Raw genomic sequence first — 27,818 nt, 5'->3', positions numbered from 1 at the left:
TGTAGTATATTACAGGTGTGCTATATGGAGGTGTAGTATATTACAGGTGTGCTATATGGGGGTGTACTATATTACAGGTGTAGTATATGGGGTGTAGTGATGTAGTATATTACAGGTGTGCTATATGGAGGGGTAGTATATTACAGGTGTGCTATATGGAGGGGTAGTATATTACAGGTGTACTATATGGGGTGTACTATATTACAGGTGTAGTATATGGGGTGTAGTGATGTAGTATATTACAGGTGTGCTATGTGGAGGGGTAGTATATTACAGGTGTGCTATATGGAGGGGTAGTATATTACAGGTGTGCTATATGGAGGGGTAGTATATTACAGGTGTGCTATATGGAGGTGTAGTATATTACAGGTGTGCTATATGGGGGTGTACTATATTACAGGTGTAGTATATGGGGTGTAGTGATGTAGTATATAGGGGTGTAATGATGTAGTATATCGGAGGTGTATTATATAGTGGTGTAGTATAATACAGGTGTATATGGGGGTGTAGTATATTACAGGTATATGGAGGGAGTGTAGTATAATACAGGTGTATATGGGGGGTGTAGTATAATACAGGTGTAGTATATAGGGGTGTAGTGGTGTAGTTTATTACAGGTGTAGTATATGGAGGGGGTGTAGTGATGTAATATATTGGGTAGAACTGAGGTAATTATATTAGTCCGGCCCTCTAAACCAATCCCAATTTCTCATGCGGCCCCATGGGAAAATTAATTGCCCACCCCTGATCTAGCATATCAGAGGATCTTATAGGATTGCTGGAGTGTAATAACGTATATGCAATCTACATGTGCAAAAAAGCAGCACACGTTATTCAATATGGCACCATTTACACAGGGTGGGATAGAGACATATATGAACAAAATCATATTCTGTGTTTTTGGGAAAAACCAATTAATTCACATAAGACCACATAAGTCATACATGCATTTGCATACAGGTTATCTTCCAGATATCAAACACCAACCCTCTCAAGACAGATACTCAGAGACATGGGTTGAAAGTGCCTTAAACATATGCATGAATCTTCATGCAAAATGGCCTAGCCCTAAATCCTAGTTTGAAAAGGCACATGATATATCAGGTTACATGGCAAAAAAAGATGGCAACAGAGATACATAACATATAACATCCTTGTCCTATAAAGAACAAGGTATAGAATGTCCATAATTTGTGAAGAGATCTTTATCGGACCCGGTTCTTCAGAACTACCGGCGAACTTGGTAAGGTCTTGGTCAAGAAAAATGGGGGAGGATAAAGGGGGGGGAAGAAAAGGGGTAACGCACCCCATACAAAAAAGTCCACAGATCAAGGGAACCCGATGGGTCTTGAATTTGGAGAGAACAGAAGAAGCTGTATGGAAAACAAATTCTTCTTGTTGAGCCAAATCCAGACATCAGATATAGTTCTTCCCAAAATATAGGGGACTTGTCATGTCCCGGACAGAAGAGATCTCACTCCAAAAAAAAAGGGGGGATCCGGAATGTGAAACATATAGTCGATCCTGCAAACAAGAAGGGGGAACGAGTGAAACGGTGGAGAAGACACCCAAAACTTGGTAAACAAGGAGAGCACAAACCCCAAACGGTATTAAAAAATGAGGACAGTTCAACTTGTATTGATACAACATGGAAAACATCCTCAGAAAGAAGAAAAGGTCTGCCGCTCAGAAAAAAGCACCCAGAACCCTCACTTCTTATAAAAACCGGTGAACAAAAGTTCCTCATTAAGTCCATTAGGGGAGAGGCTCTGGAATTGGTAGATCCACCTTGCTTCCCTTCTCAGCAGTTCATCAGACATCCTACCCCCCCCGAATATTAACAGGGACTGATTACAGCACCAAAATCTGGACCTTACGACATGCGCTATTGTGAACCTCAAGGAAATGTTTAGCCACAGATGTAATGGCCTTACCTTGAGCTTGATCTTTTTTTTTTTTTTGCTCGTCCAATGTCTGAGAAATGGTGCTGGATCCGACGCCGAAGCTCCTGTGTGGTCTGTCCAACATAAAGTTTTGGACAGTCACAAATCAGAAGTTATACAACATTTTTGGTTCGGCAGTTGGAATAGACCTTGTTTGTAATGGTCCCTGGAAAAACTGAAATTTGGACACAGCTGTCAGCAACCAAATAAGGACAGATGGTACAGTCCCCGCATGGGAAAGAACCAACCAATTTCTGTCCCCGACCCAAGGGAACTGTAGGTCTCTTAAAGTGACTAGAGGAGAGAAGGCCTTTCAAGTTTTTTGCACATTTGGCAATCAATTTTGGACAAGTATTGATGAATGGGACCAACCTGGGATCACTGAGGAGAATATTCCAGTTCTTCACCAAGACCTGCCGTACCTTGTACCATTGGTTGTTGTAAGTTGTCACAAGGTTGATGGTGCCCATCTCCGTTCTTTGTCGACCCCGGAATGTATCAGGCCATAGGATATTGGCTGAATACTGAAAGGCTCTTGAAACTACCTTCCTTGGATACCCTCTCTTGAGGAAACGTGTAGTCAGATCCTGTGCTTCACTCCTAAATGTGGTCACACTAGTACAATTACGGCGTACCCGCAGGAACTGGCCCTTGGGTATTCCATCCCGCACATGTTTAGGATGAAAAGAAGTGTAGTGCAGCACACTATTTGTTGCGGTCTGTTTCCGAAACAGAGAAGTGGTAATTCGGTCATTTTCGGACGTGATCTTCAAATCAAGAAAATCGATCGATGTAGTTGAGATGTTCGAGGAGAGTCTGATGTGCCACGGATTCTCATTCAGCTGGGCAATAAAACCTTCGCACGACGCCCGGTCACCTACCCAAAAAAACAAAACATCGTCGATGTATCTAAACCAGTGGGACACATGCCTCTGGAATGACGCGGCGAGTGCCACGTGTGTCTCCTCCCACCAACCTAAAAAAAAAAGGTTGGCATATGAGGGGGCACAGCGGGCACCCATTGCGGTCCCAGACGCCTGCTTATAGAAAACACGATCAAATACGAAAAAGCTGTTATGTAAAACAAGTGACAATAACTCCAAAAGAAAAGAATCGTGTTTTCTGTCACCTGTTGAGCGACGATCCAAGAAGTAGGTGACCGCTTGAATTCCCAAGTTATGTTCGATGCACGTGTACAAAGATTTGATGTCCATCATGACCAATAAGGTATCTGCTCGCAATTCGACTTGTTCCAGTTGGGTAATCAAATGTGACGAGTCCCTAATATAGGAATCAAGGGTAAACACATAAGGCTGCAGATAGAAATCCAAGTACACACACGGTCGTTCAAATAAGCCCCCTATGCCCGATATTATGGGCCTCCCAGGTGGGTCCACCAATGATTTGTGGACCTTCGGGAGCATATAAAACGTAGGGGTTGTGGGATACCGTGTGGTAAGGAAATCCCTTTCCCGCTTGGAAATAATGCCCAAATCAAAGGCTCGGCCGAGGAGTTTATCCAGTCACCTTATAGGAGTCAGTAGGATCCGAGGGGAAAATTGTATAGAAAACCCGGTTACCAAGTTGTCTAAGGGCCTCCTTTGTGTATAATTCCACAGGCCACAACACCACATTTACACTCTTGTCCGCCTCACGGATGATAAATGAGGTGTTGCATATACGTTATTACACTCCAGCAATCCTATAAGATCCTCTGATATGCTAGATACTACCCTTTATATGTGTGCGCCCCTTAAGATTCCCTGTTTCTGAAGCCCATCACCATGATGCTATTTGCGGTTAGGCTTGCTGCTTTTGCGCATGCGCATGTTCTTTATAATATGTTATACAGTTAGGTCCAGAAATATTTGGACAGTGATACAAGTTTTGTTATTTTAGCTGTTTACAAAAACATGTTCAGAAATACAATTATATATATAATATGGGCTGAAAGTGCACACTCCCAGCTGCAATATGAGAGTTTTCACATCCAAATCGGAGAAAGGGTTTAGGAATCATAGCTCTGTAATGCATAGCCTCCTCTTTTTCAAGGGACCAAAAGTAACTGGACAAGGGACTCTAAGGGCTGCAATTAACTCTGAAGGCGTCTCCCTCGTTAACCTGTAATCAATGAAGTAGTTAAAAGGTCTGGGGTTGATTACAGGTGTGTGGTTTTGCATTTGGAAGCTGTTGCTGTGACCAGACAACATGCGGTCTAAGGAACTCTCAATTGAGGTGAAGCAGAACATCCTGAGGCTGAAAAAAAAGAAAAAATCCATCAGAGAGATAGCAGACATGCTTGGAGTAGCAAAATCAATAGTCGGGTACATTCTGAGAAAAAAGGAATTGACTGGTGAGCTTGGGAACTCAAAAAGGCCTGGGCGTCCACGGATGACAACAGTGGTGGATGATCGCCGCATACTTTCTTTGGTGAAGAAGAACCCGTTCACAACATCAACTGAAGTCCAGAACACTCTCAGTGAAGTAGGTGTATCTGTCTCTAAGTCAACAGTAAAGAGAAGACTCCATGAAAGTAAATACAAAGGGTTCACATCTAGATGCAAACCATTCATCAATTCCAAAAATAGAAAGGCCAGAGTTAAATTTGCTGAAAAACACCTCATGAAGCCAGCTCAGTTATGGAAAAGTATTCTATGGACAGATGAGACCAAGATCAACCTGTACCAGAATGATGGGAAGAAAAAAGTTTGGAGAAGAAAGGGAACGGCACATGATCCAAGGCACACCACATCCTCTGTAAAACATGGTGGAGGGAACGTGATGGCATGGGCATGCATGGCTTTCAATGGCACTGGGTCACTTGTGTTTATTGATGACATAACAGCAGACAAGAGTAGCCGGATGAATTCTGAAGTGTACCGGGATATACTTTCAGCCCAGATTCAGCCAAATGCCGCAAAGTTGATCGGACGGCGCTTCATAGTACAGATGGACAATGACCCCAAGCATACAGCCAAAGCTACCCAGGAGTTCATGAGTGCAAAAAAGTGGAACATTCTGCAATGGCCAAGTCAATCACCAGATCTTAACCCAATTGAGCATGCATTTCACTTGCTCAAATCCAGACTTAAGACGGAAAGACCCACAAACAAGCAAGACCTGAAGGCTGCAGCTGTAAAGGCCTGGAAAAGCATTAAGAAGGAGGAAACCCAGCGTTTGGTGATGTCCATGGGTTCCAGACTTAAGGCAGTGATTGCCTCCAAAGGATTCGCAACAAAATATTGAAAATAAAAAATTTTTTTGGGTTTGGTTTATTTGTCCAATTACTTTTGACCTCCTAAAATGTGGAGTGTTTGTAAAGAAATGTGTACAATTCCTACAATTTCTATCAGATATTTTTGTTCAAACCTTCAAATTAAACGTTACAATCTGCACTTGAATTCTGTTGTAGAGGTTTCATTTCAAATCCAATGTGGTGGCATGCAGAGCCCAACTCGCGAAAATTGTGTCACTGTCCAAATATTTCTGGACCTAACTGTAACATGTTATTGTGACACCTTACATAGTATTACTGCATGAGCGCATGCGCACTTGTTGGACGATATACACACGTCAGGAACTCATGTGACTTAGTCTCGTGTGTTCTCATTGCTTGTAGCGGTGCGCATGTGCTCTTAGTGTGTACCCTCTGAACTGGAGGCTTGCGTCTGCACGCAGCGTCATGAAGGCAGCGCATGCGCAGTGGCGGATTCACTTGCGTCATGAGCCCATATGATCAGATCACGTGGCAAACATGGTGGCGTCCGTCGGCGTCCTCCAGTTGCGTGGCGACTTCTCTTCACCCTCCGTTTCCATGCTGGTAAGCAATTTACTAATTATTGTCTTGTATATAAGACACACCAACCATGGTACTCCTCACTTCTCCCCTTAGGAAGCTACACCGTGCTGTAGCGATACGCGCGGGGTTTTCACCCTACACCCTCATATGCATTATGCTTGCCTCTAACCCGTTTTCATCCGTTCATGGGCATTTGTTCTCCCATATACTTGGCTTAATACATCTCTTTCAAGGCAGGTGATATTTTGGCTTTAGTTCACTTTCTTATTTATATCCATGCGGTGCTAGCCATATATTTGTTACATCTCCATGTTGGGCATTCCTGCATTGTATTATATTAATCTATCTTGGATACTTTAGCCAATATATTTAACAACCTCTGGGTTTTGCCTTTTAATATACTGCATTGTTTGCTGTCTATTTCTGGAGTTGTGTTTGGCTTGCTGAGGATGTGGGGTGTGTTTGGTGTTACATACCATTGATACCAAATATATGTACTCTTATAAGCTTCTGCTTTTTTAATTGTTTTTATGCATGTCCATGTTTTGGTTGTTTTTTTTTTCTATGTAGAAAAAAATGATATTGTTCGCTATACTTGGTGATCCCACTTTTTCTTTTGCATTAAATGTTCATAAAATGTGCTAGTGGTATGTGATCCCTTTTTGCATTCATACGTGATATTTGTATTTGGTGCCCTCCCACATTTGTTCAAACTTGTTCTAGTTGTGAAGGCTTTCCCTTCAATTCTGGGAGCGTGGCACATTGTTGTGGCTTTGTGATTTAGCTATACGTTTTGCAGCATGGACTTGGAGGCTAGAGAGGCCGCATGGAGCAACCAGTCTGGTGACTTGTTTGGTTCTACTTCAGAGGTTTTGGTGCAGGACTCTTTCCAACAGTTGTCCACAGAGCTCACCAATTTGCATAAAGCGGTTACTAAAACATGGTGGAACATCAAAACTTTGGAAGAGTATTTAAAAATGGGGATTGTACCCAGAGGTCTGAGGGTGCAGATCTTCCCTGCCTGGGAACCTGATGCAGGATTTAAGAGCACATGGGAAGCAGGTCTTTTGAAGTGTTCAGACATTATCTTGAACATGTTGCTCGAGCATGATAGGACACTGCTGAATTAGATCACGGATAAAATTAGAATTTGTAAGTCCAAATTGAAAACCTTTGATTTAAATGCACAGGTTCTTCCTTTCCAACTACAACTTAAAGAATCCATTGATAGATATGAAAAAGACATTGTCAGAGGTAAAAAGCAAAAGTTCTTTAGGGATAAGAAGGACTTTGAAAATGGTGTGGCCTTTTGATGGACGCACCATGGCAATCAGAGATTTCGGAGGGCTGTTACAACGGGCCACAGTACATAAAATATTACGACCAGAGACTTGTCTTCGAGTGATTTTTTTGTCCTCGGACACGAGCGACAGAGAAGGTCCACCAGACGAGGGAGGCGTAAATCCACCAAACACATCAGGGGGTGCGCCGTATCAGACATGACGCAAGCAGTGGCCCACAACATCCAACCGAACAACGAGGAACAAGAAGAAGTGGTGATGGAGGATGGCATTTGTCCTGGTGACCTGGATAATGACTCGCAAGGTAATTTACAGAATATTAATTTAACTAATTATCATCTGTCGAAAGATGAAGTGAGTCTTTTATCTAAAGGTCTCTCCTTTTCACCCACCAAGATACTCGACAAATTTGAACTCACGAAGGATGTGTATCTATTCTGCAGACAATTGGTTTTCAAACTTATGTATCACCAACCTGGGGTTATAGATACTTTACCTGTGGAGGACAGGGAAGCTTTCCGAGACCTGCTGGAACTTCTGTAGAAGAATGATGGATTTGGAGGTAAGAAGCTGCCATTTACATCAAGACTTCCCTCCCAGGCCACACCCTCTTTCTCTTTGTTCCCGGCGGTATAAATTTTCTTTGAGACTATGTGTCGCGACATACAGGGTCTCAAGATTGTACCTTTTCAGAGAAATAATCTCACTGCTGTGGAACAAAGAGCTCTTTCTAACCTTGGAAAGAACACCTCATTTATCATCCGTGAGGCGGACAAGGGTGGAAATGTGGTGTTGTGGCCTGTGGAATTATACACAAAGGAGGCCCTTAGATAACTTGGTAACCGGGTTTTCTATACAATTCTCCTCTCGGATCCTACTGACTCCTATAAGGTGAAACTGGATAGACTCCTCGGACAAGCCTTTGATTTGGGCATTATTTCCAAGCGGGAAAGGGATTTCCTTACCACACGGTATCCCACAACCCCTACGATTTATATGCTCCCGAAGGTCCACAAATCATTGGTGGACCCACCTGGGAGGCCCATAATATCGGGCATAGGGGGCTTATTTGAACGTCCGTGTGTGTACTTGGATTTCTATCTGCAGCCTTGTGTTTACCCTTGATTCCTATATTAGGGACTCGTCACATTTGATTACCCAACTGGAACAAGTTGAATTGCGGGCCGATACCTTATTGGTCACGATGGACATCGAATCTTTGTACACGTGCATCGAACATAACTTGGGAATTCAAGCGGTCACCTACTTCTTGGATCGTCGCTCAACAGGTGACAGAAAACACGATTCTTTTCTTTTGGAGTTATTGTCACTTGTTTTACATAACAGCTTTTTCGTATTTGATCATGTTTTCTATAAGCAGGCGTCTGGGACCGCGATGGGTGCCCGCTGTGCCCCCTCATACGCCAACCTTTTTTTAGGTTGGAGGGAGGAGACACACGTGGCACTCGCCGCGTCGTTCCAGAGGCATGTGTCCCACTGGTTTAGATACATCGACGATGTTTTGTTTTTTTGGGTAGGTGACCAGGCGTCGTGCGAAGATTTTATTGCCCAGCTGAATGAGAATCCGTAGCACATCAGACTCTCCTCGAACATCTCAACTACATCGATCGATTTTCTTGATTTGAAGATCACGTCCGAAAATGACCGAATTACCACTTCTCTGTTTCGGAAACAGACCGCAACAAATAGTGTGCTACACTACACTTCTTTTCATCCTAAACATGTGCGGGATGGAATACCCAAGGGCCAGTTCCTGCGGGTACGCCGTAATTGTACTAGTGTGACCACATTTAGGAGTGAAGCACAGGATCTGACTACACGTTTCCTCAAGAAAGGGTATCCAAGGAAGGTAGTTTCAAGAGCCTTTCAGTATTCAGCCAATATCCCACGGCCTGATACATTCCGGGGTCGACAAAGAACGGAGATGGGCACCATCAACCTCGTGACAACTTACAACAACCAATGGGACAAGGTACGGCAGGTCTTGAAGAACTGGAATATTCTCCTCAGTGAACCCAGGTTGGTCCCATTCATCAATACTCATCCAAAATTGATTGGCAAACGAGCAAAAAACTTGAAAGACCTTCTCTCCTCTAGTCACTTTAAGAGACCTACAGTTCCCTTGGGTCGGGGACAGAAATTGGTTGGTTCTTTCCCATGCGGGGACTGTACCATCTGTCCTTATTTGGTTGCTGACAGCTGTGTCCAAATTTCTGTTTTTCCAGGGACCATTACAACCAAGGTCTATTCCAACTGCCGAACCAAAAATGTTGTATAACTTCTGATTTGTGACTGTCCAAAACTTTATGTCGGACAGACCACACAGGAGCTTCGGCGTCGGATCCAGCACCATTTCTCAGACATTGGAAGAGCGAAAAAAAAAAAAGATCAAGCTCAAGGTAAGGCCATTACATCTGTGGCTAAACATTTCCTTGAGGTTCACAATAGCTCATGTCGTAAGGTCCAGATTTTGGTGCTGGAATCGGTCCCTGTTAATATTCGGGGGGGGGTAGGATGTCTGATGAACTGCTGAGAAGGGAAGCAAGGTGGATCTACCAATTACAGAGCCTCTCCCCTAATGGACTTAATGAGGAACTTTTGTTCACCAGTTTTTATAAGAAGTGAGGGTTTGGGTGCTTTTTTCTGAGCGGCAGACCTTTTCTTCTTTCTGAGGATGTTTTCCATGTTGTATCAAACCAAGTTGAACTGTCCTCATTTTTTAATACCGTTTGGGGTTTGTGCTCTCCTTGTTTACCAAGTTTTGGGTGTTTTCTCCACCGTTTCACTCGTTCCCCCTTCTTGTTTGCAGGATCGACTAGATGTTTCACATTCCGGATCCCCCCTTTTTTTGGAGTGAGATCTCTTCTGTCCGGGACATGACAAGTCCCCTATATTTTGGGAAGAACTATATCTGATGTCTGGATTTGGCTCAACAAGAAGAATTTGTTTTCCATACAGCTTCCTCTGTTCTCTCCAAATTCGAGACCCATCGGGTTCCCTTGATCTGTGGACTTTTTTGTATGGGTTGGGTTACCCCTTTTCTCCCCACCCACCCTTTCTCCTCCCCCATTTTTCTTGACCAAGACCTTACCAAGTTCGCCGGTAGTTCTGAAGAACCGGGTCCGATAAAGATCTCTTCACAAATTATGGACATTATATACCTTGTTCTTTATAGGACAAGGATGTTATATGTTATGTATCTCTGTTGCCATCTTTTTTTGCCATGTAACCTCATATATCATGTGCTTTTTCAAACTAGGATTTAGGGCTAGGCCATTTTGCATGAAGATTCATGCATATGTTTTAAGGCACTTTGAACCCATGTCTCTGAGTATCTGTCTTGAGAGGGTTGGTGTTTGATATCTGGAAGATAACCTGTATGCAAATGCATGTATGACTTATGTGGTCTTATGTGAATTAATTGGTTTTCCGCATAAACACAGAATATGATTTTATTCATATATGTCTCTATCCCACACTGTGTAAATGGTGCCATATTGAATAACGTGTGCTGCTTTTTTGCACATGTAGATTGCATATACGTTATTACACTCCAGCAATCCTATAAGATCCTCTGATATGCTAGATACTACCCTTTATGTGTGTGCGCCCCTTAAGATTCCCTGTTTCTGACGCCCGTCACCATGATGCTATTTGCGGTTAGGCTTGCCGCTTTTGCGCATGCACATGTTCTTTATAATATGTTATAACATGTTATTGTGACACCTTACATAGTATTACTGCATGAGCGCATGCGCGCTTGGTGGACGTTATACACACGTCAGGAACTCATGTGACAGTCTCGTGTGTTCCCATTGCTTGTAGCGGCGCGCATGCGCTCTTAGCGCGTACCCTCTGAACTGGAGGCATGCGTCTGCACGCAGCGTCATGAAGGCAGCGCATGCACAGTGGCAGATTCACTTGCGTCATGAGCCCACATGATCAGGTCACGTGGCAAACATGGTGGCGTCTGTCTGCGTCCTCCGGTTGCGTGGCGACTTCTCTTCACCCTCCGTTTCCATGCTGGTAAGCAATTTACCAATTAATGTCTTGTATATAAGACACACCAACCATGGTACTCCTCACTTCTCCCCTGAGGAAGCTACACCGTGCTGTAGCGATACGCGTGGGGTTTTCACCCTACACCCTCATATGCATTATGCTTGCCTCTAACCCCTGTTTTTATCCGTTCATGGGCATTTGTTCTCCCATATACTTGGCTTAATACATCTCTTTCAAGGCAGGTGATATTTTGGCTTTAGTTCACTTTCTTATTTATATCCATGCGGTGCTAGCCATATATTTGTTACATCTCCATGTTGGGCATTCCTGCATTGTATTATATTAATCTATCTTGGATACTTTAGCCAATATATTTAACAACCTCTGGGTTTTGCCTTTTAATATACTGCATTGTTTGCTGTCTATTTCTGGGGTTGTGTTTGGCTTGCTGAGGATGTGGGGTGTGTTTGGTGTTTCATACCATTGACACCAAATATATGTACTCTTATAAGCTTCTGCTTTTTTAATTGTTTTTATGCATGTCCATGTTTTGGTGTTTTTTTTCTATGTAATAAATGATATTGTTCGCTATACTTGGTGATCCCACTTTTTGCACATTTTCTTTCTCTTTTTCTTTTACATTAAATTCTCTGATGTTGAACAAGTTTGAATTTCTCTGTAAAACATTTCCCACATTCTACACATGACATTAACTCCTCCCCGTGTGATATCTTTGCTGTTTAACCCCTTCACTACCGTGTAATTTTCCGGGTTTTTTTTTCTATTTTCTTACCTTCTTCCGAGTGGCATAACTTTTTTGTATTTTTCCATTGATATAGCCATTTGAGGGCTTGTTTTTTGCGGGACAAGTTGTATTTTTGAATGACACCATTCACTCTGTTCCATATTTTACTGAAAATTGGAAAAAAAATCCAAGTGCAGTCAAATTGCAAAACAAAGGGCAATTCCACAACTGTTTATTGTGTTTTTTATTTACTATGTTCACTATATGGTGACCTGGCCTTATGATTCCCCAGATCAATATGAGTTCATAGGATACCAAACATGCATAGTTTTACTTTTCTCTAAATGGTGAAAAAAAATCATAATTTTGTAAAAAAGAATTACGGTTTTGTCACATAATTACATAGGTTGAAAAAGACCTAGGTCCATCTACTTCAACCTTCCTCCACCAATTATATATTTTGTCATTAAATCATTTATAACTGACAATGTTGTGTGTACTGAGGAAATCGTCCAGAATTTTTTTTAAAGTTGTTATAGTGTCTGCCATTACTATCTCTTGTGGTAGGGCATTCCACAATCTGACTGCTCTAACTGTAAAGAACTCTTTCCTATTTAGCTGCAAAAAATTCCCTTTCTTCCATTCGCAGTGAGTGCCCCCTGGTCCTTAGTATTGTCTTTGGAAGGAATAAGTCATGTGCCAGTCCTTTATATTGACCACACATGTATTTATACATATAAATGAGATCTCCTCTAAGACGTCTTTTTTCTAAGCTAAACAAATCCAACTTTTTCAATTTTCCACCATTTTTTGAGACCCGTAGCATTTTCTATTTTTAGGATCTGGGGCTCAGTGACTGCTAATTTTTCTTGAGCTGACGTTTTTAATTACACCATTTTTTGGTAAAGGTTTTGTTTTGTTTGCCTGTTATTGCATTTAGTGCAATATTGCAGCGACCAAAAAAAGCGATTCTGGCATTTTGATGTTTTTCTTGCTACGCCCTTTGCCGATCAGATTAATTTATTTTAGATTGTGATAGAGCAGCCATTTCTAAATGGAGACACGGAAACCAAAATGGAGAAACGGAGATACCAAATATGTGTTGTTTTTTAAAAATTTTTTTCAATTGAACAAAAGGGGATGATTTAATCTTTTAGGTTTTTGTTCCATATTTTTAAGAACTTTTTTTAACATTTCTTATTGATTTTACTATTTCCCTTAGGGGACTTTATGACTGCACTGTCTGATCCCTTTTACTGATTAGAGCGATGCTTCAGCATCGCTCTGATCAGCAGAAATACCAATCTGCTGTGAATGCCGGCGCTTTCCCGGCATTCACATTGCGTCATGACAGCGACAGGGGTCATCAGCTGACCCCATGTTGTCATTACAACCCACTAACGCCCCGTGATCACGTCACATCGGTAGCAGCGGGGAACAGCACAATACCATCGGGAGAGTTTGACAGCACGGTCTAAGGGGATAACAGGCACAGATCACCAGACATGTGCGAGGAAGAATGAGGGCTTACCGCGCAAGCCTGCATTAAAGGGAGGGAGGCGACCAATTACGTATACATACGTCATCGGTTGTAAAGGAGTTAACAAGAGCTGATTCATCTGTAGAACATTTCCCACATTCTGAACATGAAAATGGCTTCTCCATTAGATGAATTCTCTTAGCAACATCAGCTTTCAGATAACAACATTTCCCACATTCTGAACAAGAAAATAGCTTTTCCCCTATGTGACTTATTTGATGTTTAACAAGTTTTGATTTATCTATAAAACATTTTCCACATTCTGAACATGAAAATGGCTTCTCCCCTGTGTGAATTCTGTGATGTTTAACAAGATTAGATTTCTCAGAAAAACATTTCCCACATACTAAACAAGGATATGGCTTCTCCCCTGTGTGAATTCTGTGATGTTTAACAAGATTAGATTTCTCTGTAAAGCGTTTCCCACATTCTGAACATGAAAATGGTTTCTCCCCTGTGTGACTTCTCTCATGTGTTACAATTGTTGATTTTTTTGTAAAACATTTCCCACATTCTGAACATGTATGTAGCTTCTTTCTTTTGTGAACTCTTTGATGTTCACCATCTTTTCTGATATTTTTGTTTTGTTTAATAGAATGTGATGATGATAGGAGCTGATGAAAATCATCAGACGATAGACTTTTGCTGTGTGGGACTGGAGCTATATCTGAGATTATGGCAGGCTCTTCATATGTATCTGTTGTGATATCATAATCATCTTCTTTAAAATTTGAAAATAACGGATATTTTCCTGAGTTCCCGCTACAGTCATCTGTGAAAAATAAAATAAATGTTAGTATTTTTCAATAACAGAATTGAAATTATATTTATTCTATTATGTCTATATTTGTCCTTGTAAGGGCAGAACAAAGTCCTATGATGCTCTTGCACCTATTAACCTGGAAGTTAAGTCAGTGCGCAGTACATAGCTTTGCTCTGGCCTATTGATGCACTGCAAAGTGCGCCTGTGCTAGACTCACGGCATTCTGTAGATGACATAGGACAGTGATGGCGAACCTATGGCACGCGTGCCACACTGGGCACGCAGAGCCCTTTGTGTTGGCACGCGCGCTGTTGCCACACTGAGCCACGTTGAACTGCCGATATGATCGCGCCGACAGCTCAACGTGGAGTTTAACAGAGGAGACATCTTTCCTCCCTCTGACACTCCTCCTCTCCTAGGCCGCAGGCTTGTTGCCTAGGAGACAGAGGAGCGTCACTCAGTAGGCAGCGCCGGTGTCTTGTGGCCGCGCGGTGGAGCTGCTGCTAGAAGGTGAGTTTTTTTTTTTTTTATTTTGCTGTGTGCAGCTGTGCCAAGGTGTGGGGACAGTGCCAGCACGGGGCATGGAGAGCACGGGGCATGGAGAGCACGGGGTATATAAACAGAGCACGGGGCATGGAGAGCACGGGGCATATATGGAGAGCACGGGGCATATATGGAGAGCACGGGGCATATATGGAGAGCACGGGGCATATATGGAGAGCACGGGGCATATATGGAGAGCACGGGGCATGGAGAGCACGGGGTATATATGGAGAGCACGGGGCATGGAGAGCACGGGGTATATATGGAGAGCACGGGGCATGGAGAGCACGGGGTATATATGGAGAGCACGGGCATGGAGAGCACGGGGCATGGAGAGCACGGGGCATATATGGAGAGCACGGGGCATGGAGAGCACTGGCATGGAGAGCACAGGGTATATATGGAGAGCACGGGGCATGGAGAGCACGGGGTATATATGGAGAGCACGGGACATGGAGAGCACGGGGTATATATGGAGAGCACGGGGTATATATGGAGAGCATGGGCATGGAGAGCACGGGGTATATATGGAGAGCACGGGGTATATATGGAGAGCACGGGGCATGGAGAGCACGGGGTATATATGGAGAGCACGGGGTATATATGGAGAGCACGGGGTATATAAACAGCACGGGCATGGAGAGCACGGGACATGAAGAGCATGGGGTATATATGGAGAGCACAGGGCATGGAGAGCACGGGGTATATATGGAGAGCACGGGGCATGGAGAGCACGGGGTATATAAACAGAGCACGGTGCATGGAGAGCACGGGGCATGGAGAGCACGGGGCATGGAGCGCACGGGGGAAACATGGGAGCACGGGGCATATAAACAGAGCACGGGGCATACAAACAGAGCACGGGGCATGCAGACAAAACACGGGGCATACTGACAGAGCACGGGGCATACTGACAGAGCACGGGGCATACTGACAGAGCACGGGGCATACAGACAGAGCACGGGGCATACAGACAGAGCACGGGGCATACAGACAGAGCACGGGGCATACAGACAGAGCACGGGGCATACAGACAGAGCACGGGGCATACAGACAGAGCACGGGGCATACAGACAGAGCACGGGGCATACAGACAGAGCACGGGGCATACAGACAGAGCACGGGGCAAACAGAGCACGGGGCAAACATGGAGAGCACGGAGCAAACATGGAGAGCACGGAGCAAACATGGAGAGCACGGAGCAAACATGGAGAGCACGGAGCAAACATGGAGAGCACGGGGCAAACATGGAGAGCACGGGGCAAACATGGAGAGCACGGGGCAAACATGGAGAGCACGGGGCAAACATGGAGAGCACGGGGCAAACATGGAGAGCACGGGGCAAACATGGCTGCAAGGATGGGGAAACGTGCAAAGATGGAGAGAAACGTGCAAAGATGGGGGAAACATGGCTGGAAGGATGGGGGAAACATGACTGCAGGGATGGGGGGAAACAAGACTGCAAGGATGGGGGAAACAAGACTGCAAGGATGGGGGAAACAAGACTGCAAGGATGGGGGGGAAACAAGACTGCAAGGATGGGGGGGAAACAAGACTGCAAGGATGGGGGGAAACAAGACTGCAAGGATGGGGGAAACATGACTGCAAGGATGGGGGGAAACATGACTGCAAGGATGGGGGAAACATCACTGCAAGGATGGGGGAAACATGCAAGGATGGGGGAAACATGCAAGGATGGGGGAAACATGCAAGGATGGGGTACATTTAGCAGGAAGGGGAACACGCCAGGAAGGGGTACATTTACCAGTATGGGGGATACATTTACCAGAATGGGGGGAAACATGAAAGGATGGGGGAAAACATGCCAGGATAGGAGGGGGAACATGAACATGCCAGGATGAGGAACATTTAGCAGGAAGGGTGACATTTATCAGGATGGGGTACATTTACCAGGAAAGGGGACATTTACCAGTATAAGGGAACATGCCTGGATGAGGTACATTTACCAGGATGGGGTCATTTGACAGCATGGGGGAACATGCCAGGATGGGATACATTTACAATGATGGGGTACATTTACCAGGAATGGGGTACATTTACCAGGAATGGGGCAATGATGTGGACAAATATACCAGAATGTAGGAAATATATATCAGGATGGGGGACATGTTTACCAGGAAGTGGCCAGGAAGGGGGACATAACTACACAATGAAGGGGGAGGGTAGCAACTCGTACGTCTTTATGGGATTTCAAGATGTTCAGACTTTGAAATGTAGATGTGGATTACAGGGTGACATCTGATTACGTTCCATGCTAAAATCTCTGTCTAATCTGCTGCAATTTTTTCCAGAAAGATCAATCCAACTGCTGTGTCTGGAAAGGGCAGGGGCTCAGCTTCAATGTGTGGTAAACAGGCATGAGCGTGATGCCCCTTGCTGAGGAGAAGACTGCAAAGGTAAGGTTAAAATCAACTATTTACATAATAGGATTGGTTGGCACTTCGGGAAAAAAAATGGATTTAGGGCTACAGTTTGGGCACTCGGCCTGTAAAAGGTTCGCCATGACTGACATAGGATGTGTCATCCACATCAAGTAAGTGAGGACAGAAGCGGCAACGAAGAAGCGAGGAAGTACATTTTTTCCCATTGAACCTGACCCCGCCGTATTGCAGACATATATAAAATACTTTTTGGAATGTGAAGGGGGAGTTCAAGGCTTAAATTATTTTTTTTCCAAGAGTTTGTCTTTAAAGGGTTTAACACTCAACTGGGAGTCTGTTTTTTTGTTAACAGAGTCTCCTGAGAGATCTTTCTTGGTTAATATAGGGCCCCTTTATCTAAGATTTGTTGATACTTTGACTCTTTGAACCTTTATTTAGGAATCTTCGGGTTTTTTGTAGAAGTATTTTACAGATCTGCTGTACATGTTTTCTTTATATTTTGGAATTGATTAAAGCAAATATTATAATGGCTCATAATGCACACTTGTTTGGAGATTGCAGTGGTAATCAGCGTTACTGATTTTGTGCGCTCCAGAAGACAAAGTGGAGGGAAGACAATGCAGTTTAATCTCAACGTCTTTTGACGTGTTTCAATCATCTCCATGAGGGGAACTACAATAATATATCAATAATAAAATTATTATTGTAGTTCTCCTGATAAAGAAGTTGGTCCAAATTTGAAACACAATGAGATTAAACTGAATTGTCTCACCCCCACATCGTCTTCTGGATTTTTATTAAGTACTGTTACGTCACCGCCGGAGTCTGCTCCAGCGACTTCTGCTTCGATCGCCAGGCGACGCCGTGTTCCTGCCGTGGATGGTGCTGGTGATGGGAGAGGAGTCAATGCCAGCGGCACCGGCGGGCGCAGGCTCCGATCATCCACTGGGCTGGGTTATCTTGGGATCTGCAGTACCGATGGCTGACTGTGGGTGGCATGTGTCTTCCAGCTGAAGTTGCCAGCGTTCAGCTACAGCCAATGGGAAGACACCACACCCTTCTTATTCCCCCTCCTGTCACATGACCACTGCCAGAGATAGTTCTGATTTTCCTGGCTCCTGTTACGTCCTATTCTGTTTGATGATTCCTGTGTGCTGACTTCTTCGTGTTTTCTGACTACCCTCCTGCCTACTGTTTTTGTACCTCGCTGCCCGATTCAGATTTGACCTCTGCTACGTTTGCTGACTACGTTATTGCCTGCCGATTCTGTCCCTGTTCCGCAATTCCTGATTTGACCCTGCCTGACTACTACTCTCATCAGACTGCAGCCTTCCACAGGTAGTGATCACCAGGGCCCTGTGTAATTCCAAATCCCTGTATTGGGGGGTTAAAGGGTTTCAGGGTTCTGGGGGTCCGGCTTGGTGAGTGGCTTCCCTCTAGCCGCCCCATTATAGCCCATCTGAGTCTGTGGATCCAGGCAGGCATTACAAGTACACAGTATCAGCTGGGCAGATTACCACTCTAATCCCCCCAACATTTATTCTACATGGCAGATATCCCAGATGCGATGGTGCTGCTGCAGCAGCTGTTATTCTCTTGATTATTCATTTGTGGGTTACACAACCCCAAAAAGGTGAGCACTTATCATATTCCTCACCTATCTATCACTGTTTATCAGATCAAACCCTATTGTGCTTAATGTCCCCCTTGTTTCTTTAGTTAATAATGCACACCGTCATACGTGACAGCTCAGTGTTTGACCATGTTTTGTTCAAAAACTGTAAAATGCCAGTCAGTAAATAATCCCTGAGTGATCTGAGAATTCCCTGTAGATAAATCTAATTTTCTAATTTCCTGTACAGGCTGAATAATTTTATATCTTAATAGATCAAGCTTTTATGCTAATCTTCTGAAAATTCAAATCCACAAAATTTGCCAACGTAAACCATCTAGCCAAATCAAAAGTATTCTAAAGCCTTCAATTGCCCTAAAAATACACGTATGAGAAGTCTCCTAGGACTGTATAAAATAAAGTAGGTATTACCAGATTAGGTTGTGTGCAAGCAATTGGTAATAAAAAATAACTTTTAATTAAATACATTAAAATAGACTCAAGGTCCTAATTCACCCATGAAACAATTACCACAATTCGGGTATTTTTGTCAAGTTTTCCAGGCTTATCAAACCTTCTCCAAAGAATCATATAGTCAGATATTACTTTGTTTAAAGAACTTCACTATTAGTTATTTTACATAAAGTATCAAATATCCTAGTAATATATCTGACTGTTTTACCACAAATTGTTAATTAGGATCTGGCAGGAGTGGGGTGTCATACTGTAGCCCGTCCTCTCTGTCAGAAGCATACATGGATATTACCTTACAGATGGGGCATAGAGTACAATAACTTGAGAAGCCCAAGGTAAAAAATCCAAACAAATGCTCAGTGCTCTCCTTCCCTTCCCTTTGACGTATTTCCTCTCAATTGATTCAACAGGGGAATTTTTGGAGGCTGCAGTATAAGAGAATAAGTGAGCTTTTAAACCAATCCAAGTGGTACCAAAGATAGAGTAAAACACATATCCCCAGAATAATCCTCATAAAAAGAGGGTGTAAAAGATTACCTTATCATAGGAGCATGGGGCTTATTAATCCCTGTATATGAAGCGTTCATCACATTCAACCAGGGGCCGTGCTTCCTGTAAAGTCCACGTGTGCTAGTGGACTAACTGGTACTTTTATTTCCGGTCAAAAGTGCTTTAATCACGAAAACGCGCGATATGTGACAAAGGTCACATGATCGCGGACCCAGCACGTGACTGCCACGTCATGAAGCGCGGTCACATAGATTAAATTAGTTTCTGGCCTAATGCATGGTGGAAAGGAGAGCACTGAGCATTTTTTTGGATTTTTTACCTTGGGCTTCTCAAGATATTATACTCTATGCCCCATCTGTAAGGTAATATCCATGTATGCTTCTGACAGAGAGGACGGGCTACAGTATGACACCCCACTCCTGCCAGATTCTAATTAACAATTTGTGGTAAAACAGTCAGATATATTACTAGGATACTTGATAGTTCATGTAAAATAAATAATAGTGAAGTTCTTTAAACAAAGTAATAGTTGACTATATGATTCTTTGGAGAAGGTTTGATAAGCCTGGAAAACTCCTAGACAAAAATACCCGAATTGTTTTGTGTCCATGTTTGTGGTAATTGTTTCACGGGAGAATTAGGACCTTGAGTCTACCAATTGCTTGCACGCACGCACGCACGCACGCACGCACGCACGCACGCACGCACGCACGCACACACACACACACACACACACACACACACACACACACACACACACACACACACACACCTCCTAGGACTGTAGCCAACATTTTTCAAGCTAATTAACACAGAAGCAACCTTATTAATGTCTAAGTGACCTCAACATACTTGGTCATGGGTAAACTGATGGAAACTGATGATAACAAACAGCCTGTAGGACTATTTAAGATTAAAAAATGGTGATAATTGGCCAGTGGTTTGAATGTAGAATGTAATACTGTGGCTCATCTCTCCTTCTCCTGCTTACGCCCCATCCCTATGTTACTACTCTGTGTTATCTTTTGATTTTAGCTACTTTTTAGGTATAACTTTCTCTGAATACCTTCTTGGGAATCCGCCTGTACTTTTTGGAGACCAGAATCAACTCTGGGAAGAAAAGTAGTGGTTGCAGAGATATGAAGTCTGAGAGCTGGGTATAGGACCTACGACTGGAGCAGCTGCATGTCAAAACTAGTGGGTCACATGGCGCAAGCGTTCCTCTGGGTGTGATTGCATTAAAATGATGCAACTTGTGACCTGAAGTTTGCGTATGGCGAAGTTTAAGTAGGGCTGGTTTATTGGTACCCTCCATGAAATACATACCAGATATAGGGGTAAAGAACTTTGTACCAGCATGGAGGGTGAACTGTTCCCCAGTAAAGTAAACATAAGACAGGAGATTTCCCCATCTACCTCCATTACGAAGACTAAATAAAGCATTTGGAATGAAGTTTGGTGAGAACATAATAAACTTCTCTGAGGTATTGTGTGCTTGTTATATTGGAGAACATGTTACTGCCTCTTGAACTAACTACTCTGCTGCCTTCATCTACTAACTATGGAAGACTGTACCAACAGTACGGAAGTGGGCAGGGTAAAAACTAAGTTTTAGAAGGAAGTTGGGGGTGCTCACTCCCCCAAGAACGTAATATGAGCAAAAACTAAACTCTTTAAAATTGTAAAGTTTTTAAAATCCCCACCTGGTAAAAAAAGCCCACAACACCTAGAAAAATCGATTGTTGCAGTAATTCAAAATCATCCCTAGGGTCGGATTTTTGGACAAGGAAGAATCAGAGGGTGTTCAAACAATGGGGAAGAGAGAAGATTCTCTTAGAAGTTTTAAAAAAGAACCAGGACCTGGAAACTCAGCAAGTCCTACTCAAAAAAATAAACAAAAATTTAGACAACACCTGCAGTTGTTAGAGGCACATATGCACTGATCAGATCAGCTGTCATGTGCACGCCGAGCCTGCATCAAAGGAAGGTAGACACAACCCATGATGTACATAGCCTATCTTGGGTTGTTAAAGGGTTATTGGGCCAAGGATAAAATGATAATATAAGCCATTCTTATTTCATAACCTACCAGGCAAATTCCCAGCAGTCAGTGCTTTCCCACCAAAAATTAAGCCACATCTGCTAAACGTGATAATTCATTTTTCTTTTTCTGGCATTGAACAACATCAGATTCCTCATAGTGGCTGAAGTTTACAACTACATATCCCCGGAGCTGGAGTTAATAAGATTTTTGATATGCACATGCACCTTGCAGTGAGGAGTTATAAGCCCATGACTGCACTCCAGCAGAGGATAAGAACACCTTACGCTGGTAGATGGGACGCAGAGCACTTCTGTTGTGCTTTATTGCTGCATTGTCTAAAAGTATTTTGTAGTGGAAGTGAAGGGGTGCCGTCTGCACAATTGTTTCACTTGCAAAACATCTGAAAAAAATGATTTAGCAGATTCTTAAGCCCTGCTGAGCACTTTAGAAAGTTGACTATATGACTGACAGTTTTTTCCATCCAACTCTTCCATACTCAGGAGTGCTTAGTTGGACCAACACTCTTGAGAGAGACATGGAGGCTTATCTCTTGCAGAAAAAAAAGTATGTGCAGTCTAAAATTAGACATCCTTATCCCGTTCAACATTTGTCGGCTGAACTCGGACAATAGTCTAAAGCTGGGTTCACACTAAGCGACAGCGACAACGACGTCGCTGTTACGTCACCATTTTCGGTGACGTAACAGCGACCTTGTAAGTCGCTGTTATGATCGCTGCTTAGCTGTCAAACACAGCAGAAGCAGCGATCATAACGTCGCTGTGCTACATGTGCAGAGAGCAAGGAGCCGCGCTTAGCGCTGGCTCCCTGCTCTCCTAGGTACAGTACACATCGGGTTAATTAACCCGATGTGTGCTGCAGCTACATGTCACAGTGCAGAGAGCAGGGAGCCGCGCGCACTGCTTAGCGCTGGCTCCTTGCTACAGTACACATCGGGTTAATTAACCCGATGTGTGCTGCAGCTACATGTCACAGTGCAGAGAGCAGGGAGCCGCGCTTAGCGCTGGCTCCTTGCTCTCCTAGGTACAGTACACATCGGGTTAATTAACCCGATGTGTGCTGCAGCAACATGTCACAGTGCAGAGAGCAGGGAGCCGCGCGCACGGCTTAGCGCTGGCTCCTTGCTCTCCTTGCTACAGTACACATCGGGTTAATTACCCGATGCGTACTGCAGCTACATGTGCACAGAGCAGGAGCCGGCACTGGCAGCAAGAGCGGAGGCTGGTAACGAAGGTAAATATCGGGTAACCAGGGAAAGGCCTTCCCTTGGTTACCCGATGTTTACGCTGGTTACAGCTTACCGCAGCTGCCAGATGCCGGCTCCTGCTGCCTGCTCGCTTCATTTCGTCGCTCTCTCGCTGTCACACACAGCGATGTGTGTGTCACAGCGGGAGAGTGACGACCAAAAAATGAAGCTGGACATTCAGCAACGACCGGCGACCTCACAGCAGGGGCCAGGTCGTTGCTGGATGTCACACACAGCGACAGCGACGGGACGTCGCTGCAACGTCACAGAAAATGGTGACGTAGCAGCGACGTCGTTGTCGCTATGTGTGACACCAGCTTAATGTGTATGGAGATCTTTACTAGGCCGCTCACTGTGGGAGGTGATTAGGGCTTTTGTTTCTTAATTGGCTGTTATCTGTAAGATTTATTCAGTAGATATTGGATCATATCCTCCTTGCTTCTGATCTTCTCTACATTTCTACATGTCATTCTCTGTGGGTCCATTTGGCCTTCAGCATCTTTATATAGATGGCTCTTATTTTACAGAGGGTAATGCTTGCAGAACATATTTGTTGCCATCAGGTAACAACCATTTTTCATATTTCCTGTGATCTTAATTTTTATGGTGATGATGGGATAAGAGGTGCCTCTTAGACAAACGAAATTTTCAAAAGTGAACTTGAGCAGAGCAATTTTTTTGTTATACAAGGTAAATATTGTATGTGGGTGTGTGAGGTTTGTGTGCCTGAGCTGCTTTTTAGTCCCACTTCAGCCATACAGCCTGGGCCCTGGATTGGTGCTTCATGTTGCTTCTTCGTTGGCCGTTTTGTCTGGGCCCTTGTGCTTCCCAATTGCTTTAAAGCGGCGGCCCGAAAAAACCCTGTAGCGCCCCCCAGCGACCGAAAATCTCGGGGGTTTTTTCAGCTACCGGGGGTAGCTGAGACCCCCCAGATTATGAATCGGGGTGTTTTTTCTGGACCCCGTTAATGCGATTGCCGGTATACACCGTATACCGGCGACAACATTAAAAAAAAATAAATGGCTGGTAAAATTGATTTATTTCTCATCTGACGTGATCAAACATGTCAGATGAGAAATAAATGTGAGCCCTTAGTGCCCCCAAGGCCCCCGGTACCGGAGAAATCCATCCAACCCCTCCCCCTCCGGAAAATCCAAGATGGCGCCGACGCGCGCTGAAAACTCCCGCCGCCGCCGGCTCTGCATTCATTTCCCTCCGATCTGAAATGATCAAACATTTCAGATCGGAGGGAAATGTCCCCCCCCTGACCTCTCCTCCGGTACACCGGAGCTCTTTGGTCCCTGGAGCCCCCTCCGGTTCTTCAGAGCCCCCCTCCGGAGCGTGCAAGATGGCGCCGACGCGCGCTGAAAACCGCTGCCGCCGGCTCTGCATTCATTTCCCTCCGATCTGAAATGATCAAACATTTCAGATCGGAGGGAAATGTCCCCCCCCTGACCTCTCCTCCGGTACACCGGAGCTCTTTGGTCCCTGGAGCCCCCTCCGGTTCTTCAGAGCCTCCCTCCGGAGCGTGCAAGATGGTGCCGACGCGCGCTGAAAACTGCTGCCGCCGGCTCTGCAATCATTTCCCTCCGATCTGAAATGATCAAACATTTCAGATCGGAGGGAAATGTCCTCCCCCTGACCTCTCCTCCGGTACACCGGAGCTCTCTGGTCCCCCGGAGCCCCCTCCGGGGGACCAGAGAGAGGGATCTGGAGAACCGGAGTTCTCACCACCGTTCCCAGTCTCTCTCCCACCCGATCTGGGATCCCCCGTTCCCCCAATCCCCTCCCCTGTATCTCAATAAAAAAAATCACCGGTCCCCCGGTCCCCCGCGGCCCCCCTTCTTCTCTTCTCCGGGAAAATGGCGGGCGCATGCGCAGTGTGCTTGGCATAATCTGCCTCCTGCACCCGGCAACAAAAAAAAAAATTCTGATTGGCTGTTTAGATTTGAATACTGTGATAGATCCTATCACAGTAGTCAAAATGCCAATATTTGATAAATATGGCAGCATTTAGGTCTGCCTTTCTCCTCTCTCCCTTGTAGTTGATCTGGGAGAGAAGAGAGAGAGACTACGTGCTGCCATATAGAGAGAAAAAGTTATAAATTCACAAAGATCATCATAATCAATTCCCAATTTTTCTGATCACCCCCTGTGATCATCCCCCCCTCCATCATTCCGTCATCCCTCGCTGCGTCATTCCCCTAAATATTTTTTTTTATAATCTTTATAAAAAAATTTAGGGTTTATATAAAAAAAAAAAAAAAAAATACTAGTGTTAGGTTTAGGTTTGTTTTTTGTTAGCCAGGGATAAAAACAAAAACCATGGCCCGCAGGATGTTTACGGCAGAGCAAGCGTACTTGCTGCTTGCCTCCGGCAGTTCTGGGTCAGAGACCGAATCGGCCTCAGAAAGAGATTTTTCGGATAGCGGTGACGATTCGGCTTCCTCCACAGGGTCCCACACCCCGCCAGTCGCCACTGCTGAAGCGTCAGGGGCAGGACCTAGTTCTGCAGTCCCCCATGCTCTCTGGTACCCCGACCCGTCCTTTACCCCACAAATTCCCCCTTTCATAGGAGACCCTGGCATAAAAATAAATGTTACCAATTTTGCCCCACTGCATTTTTTCCAAATTTTTGTTAACCAACAAGTACTTGAGCTTATCACCCACCACACCAACTTGTACGCCCGCCAATATATTGCCCAAAAGCCAACATCTGTCCATTCCCGGTCCTAGATCCCCACAAGTATCCCGGAAATCAAAAAATTTTTAGGCATTACCCTCAACATGGGAATAGTGAAAAAACCCAGTATCCGCTCCTACTGGGCAACCAAATCTGTCCACGCCACCCCTGTATTTGCAGCCATAATGCCCAGAACCCGATATGAGACCCTATTGAGATTCCTCCATTTTAGTGATAATTCCCAAGTCCCCCCAAGAACTGACCCCAATTATGACCGCCTTAATAAATTGAAACCCCTAATATCCCTCCTGAAAGAGTCCTTCCTAACTTCCTACAGCCCAGAGGAGAACATTTCGGTTGACGAGTCCCTAATGAGTTACAAGGGCCGTCTCTCATTCCGTCAGTTTATTCCCTCCAAAAGAGCCAAGTATGGCATAAAATTATATAAAGTGTGCGAAAGCACCAGCGGGTACACGTGTAACTTTATCATTTATGAGGGTAGGGACCGCCAAATAAGCCCACCCAACTGTCCCCAGACAATTGGCGTCCCAGGAAAAATTGTCTGGGAGCTAATGTCCCCATTTCTTGGTAAAGGTTACCACGTGTACACCGACAATTACTACACCAGTATCCCCCTATACCAATCCCTCCATGCTGCAAATACAGGGGCCTGTGGGACAATAAGGAAAAACCGTGTTGGTTTGCCGGCACAGTTAGTGTCCAGACGTGTAGAGAAGGGGGCGTCATTCGCACTGGCAAGTGACAAACTGCTTGCCGTAAAGTGGAATGACCGCAAGGACGTCTACATGCTCACCACCCTGCATGAGGACACCACTGTGTCGGTCAGAGAGAGGGGAGCCACCAGGGACAAACAGGAACCCTTCTGTGTGACCCAATACAACAGGTTTATGGGTGGCGTGGACCTGTCTGACCAGGTGCTCCAACCATACCTGGTAAAGCGGAAAACGAGGGCCTGGTACAAAAAGGTAGCAATCTACCTGATACAGATTGCTACCTACAACAGTTTTGTACTGTATAAAAAATCACAAGGGGCCCTCACATTTCTGCAATACCAGGAAAAAATTATTGAGTCCCTCATGTTTGACTCAGCGGCACCAGAGGCAGCCTTTGAGTCAGAGAATGCCCGGAGACTAACGGAACGGCATTTTATGCATCTCGTGCCTCCTACTCCCACCCAAAACTGTCCTAAAAAAAGGTGCCGGGTATGTCGCAAGCAGGGTAGGAGAAGCGACTCAAGATATTACTGTCCCATGTGCCCTTCCCAGCCAGGACTTTGTGTTACCCCCTGCTTCGAGATCTACCACACATCCCACAATTATTAGACATCATACACTATTTCCAAATTGTGTGGTAGGGTTTTTCTTTCACATTTATATTTTCTGTGTAGTGAGCCCCTGTGTTACTTGTCAAATAAAATTTACTATTTTCATCAGTAAAACACATTTTACCCCATTTCACAAATAATTCCAGGACTTGATCACTCACATACCGAAGTGTTATGCAGACAAATTCTCGTCATATGACCACGTCTGCGTACTCCAGAATGTGGACCCCGCAAATGTTCTTGAAACATCTGATCATCTGACAAATAATTCCAAGATTTGATCACTCAAAGTTTTAGCACCAATCATCTTAGTCTGACTGCTATTACAACTATGTCTTGGTGATACGGGCATGATAATTTTATTGGAGGATCTGAAGCTGTTCTGTAATTTTACACCATGGGCTTTACTGCATGGTTCTTGCCGAACCTCCTGCACTGGACAATACTTTTATAACCCTGTAGGGGACTGGTTGTTTTGTGCATATAGCGGTTCCGACCTTGGCAGGTAGGAGCCTGTTATGGTGTACCACGTCGGCTGGCACAATTGTCCCTCATATAGGGATTGATGGTGCTAAACAGACGTTGTACGACCAGTCTCTGAAAAATTAACGTGTCCTTCTAGCCCTCCTGGTGTTCCTTCATCTCTGGAACAAGCACAAGTCTGCCATATAGTTGGCGGTATTTTCCTCCACATTTTGCCCTTCACTCCAAGATAAAATGTACAAAAAATCCATTTATGTGGGTTTTCAGTTGTTCTAAAAACACATAGGCTCTGCAAATCTAATAATCCAAAATTTGAAAAGTGCACCTTCCCTTCCAAGTCCTGC

At 44.4% G+C, this 27,818-nt stretch overlaps 1 protein-coding gene across 1 annotated transcript in view; it reads right to left on the bottom strand.

Moving 5' to 3' along the window:
* LOC142312877 (uncharacterized) overlaps positions 1-27,818 on the bottom strand; it is a 237,509-nt gene that overhangs the window by 81,971 nt on the left and 127,720 nt on the right. The window contains exons 24-26 of the mRNA XM_075351861.1: positions 13,376-14,123; positions 3,073-3,224; positions 2,192-2,820 (exon numbers count right to left, since the gene is read on the bottom strand). Of these exons, the coding sequence (XP_075207976.1) occupies positions 2,192-2,820; positions 3,073-3,224; positions 13,376-14,123 (1,529 nt within the window). The remainder of the gene's footprint in view (positions 1-2,191; positions 2,821-3,072; positions 3,225-13,375; positions 14,124-27,818) is intronic.

This window comes from Anomaloglossus baeobatrachus, chromosome 5, assembly GCF_048569485.1.
Source record: "Anomaloglossus baeobatrachus isolate aAnoBae1 chromosome 5, aAnoBae1.hap1, whole genome shotgun sequence".
Lineage (NCBI taxonomy): Eukaryota > Metazoa > Chordata > Amphibia > Anura > Aromobatidae > Anomaloglossus > Anomaloglossus baeobatrachus.
Note: the sequence above shows the minus strand (reverse complement) of the source record. Positions and strands in the feature narration are given on the sequence as shown.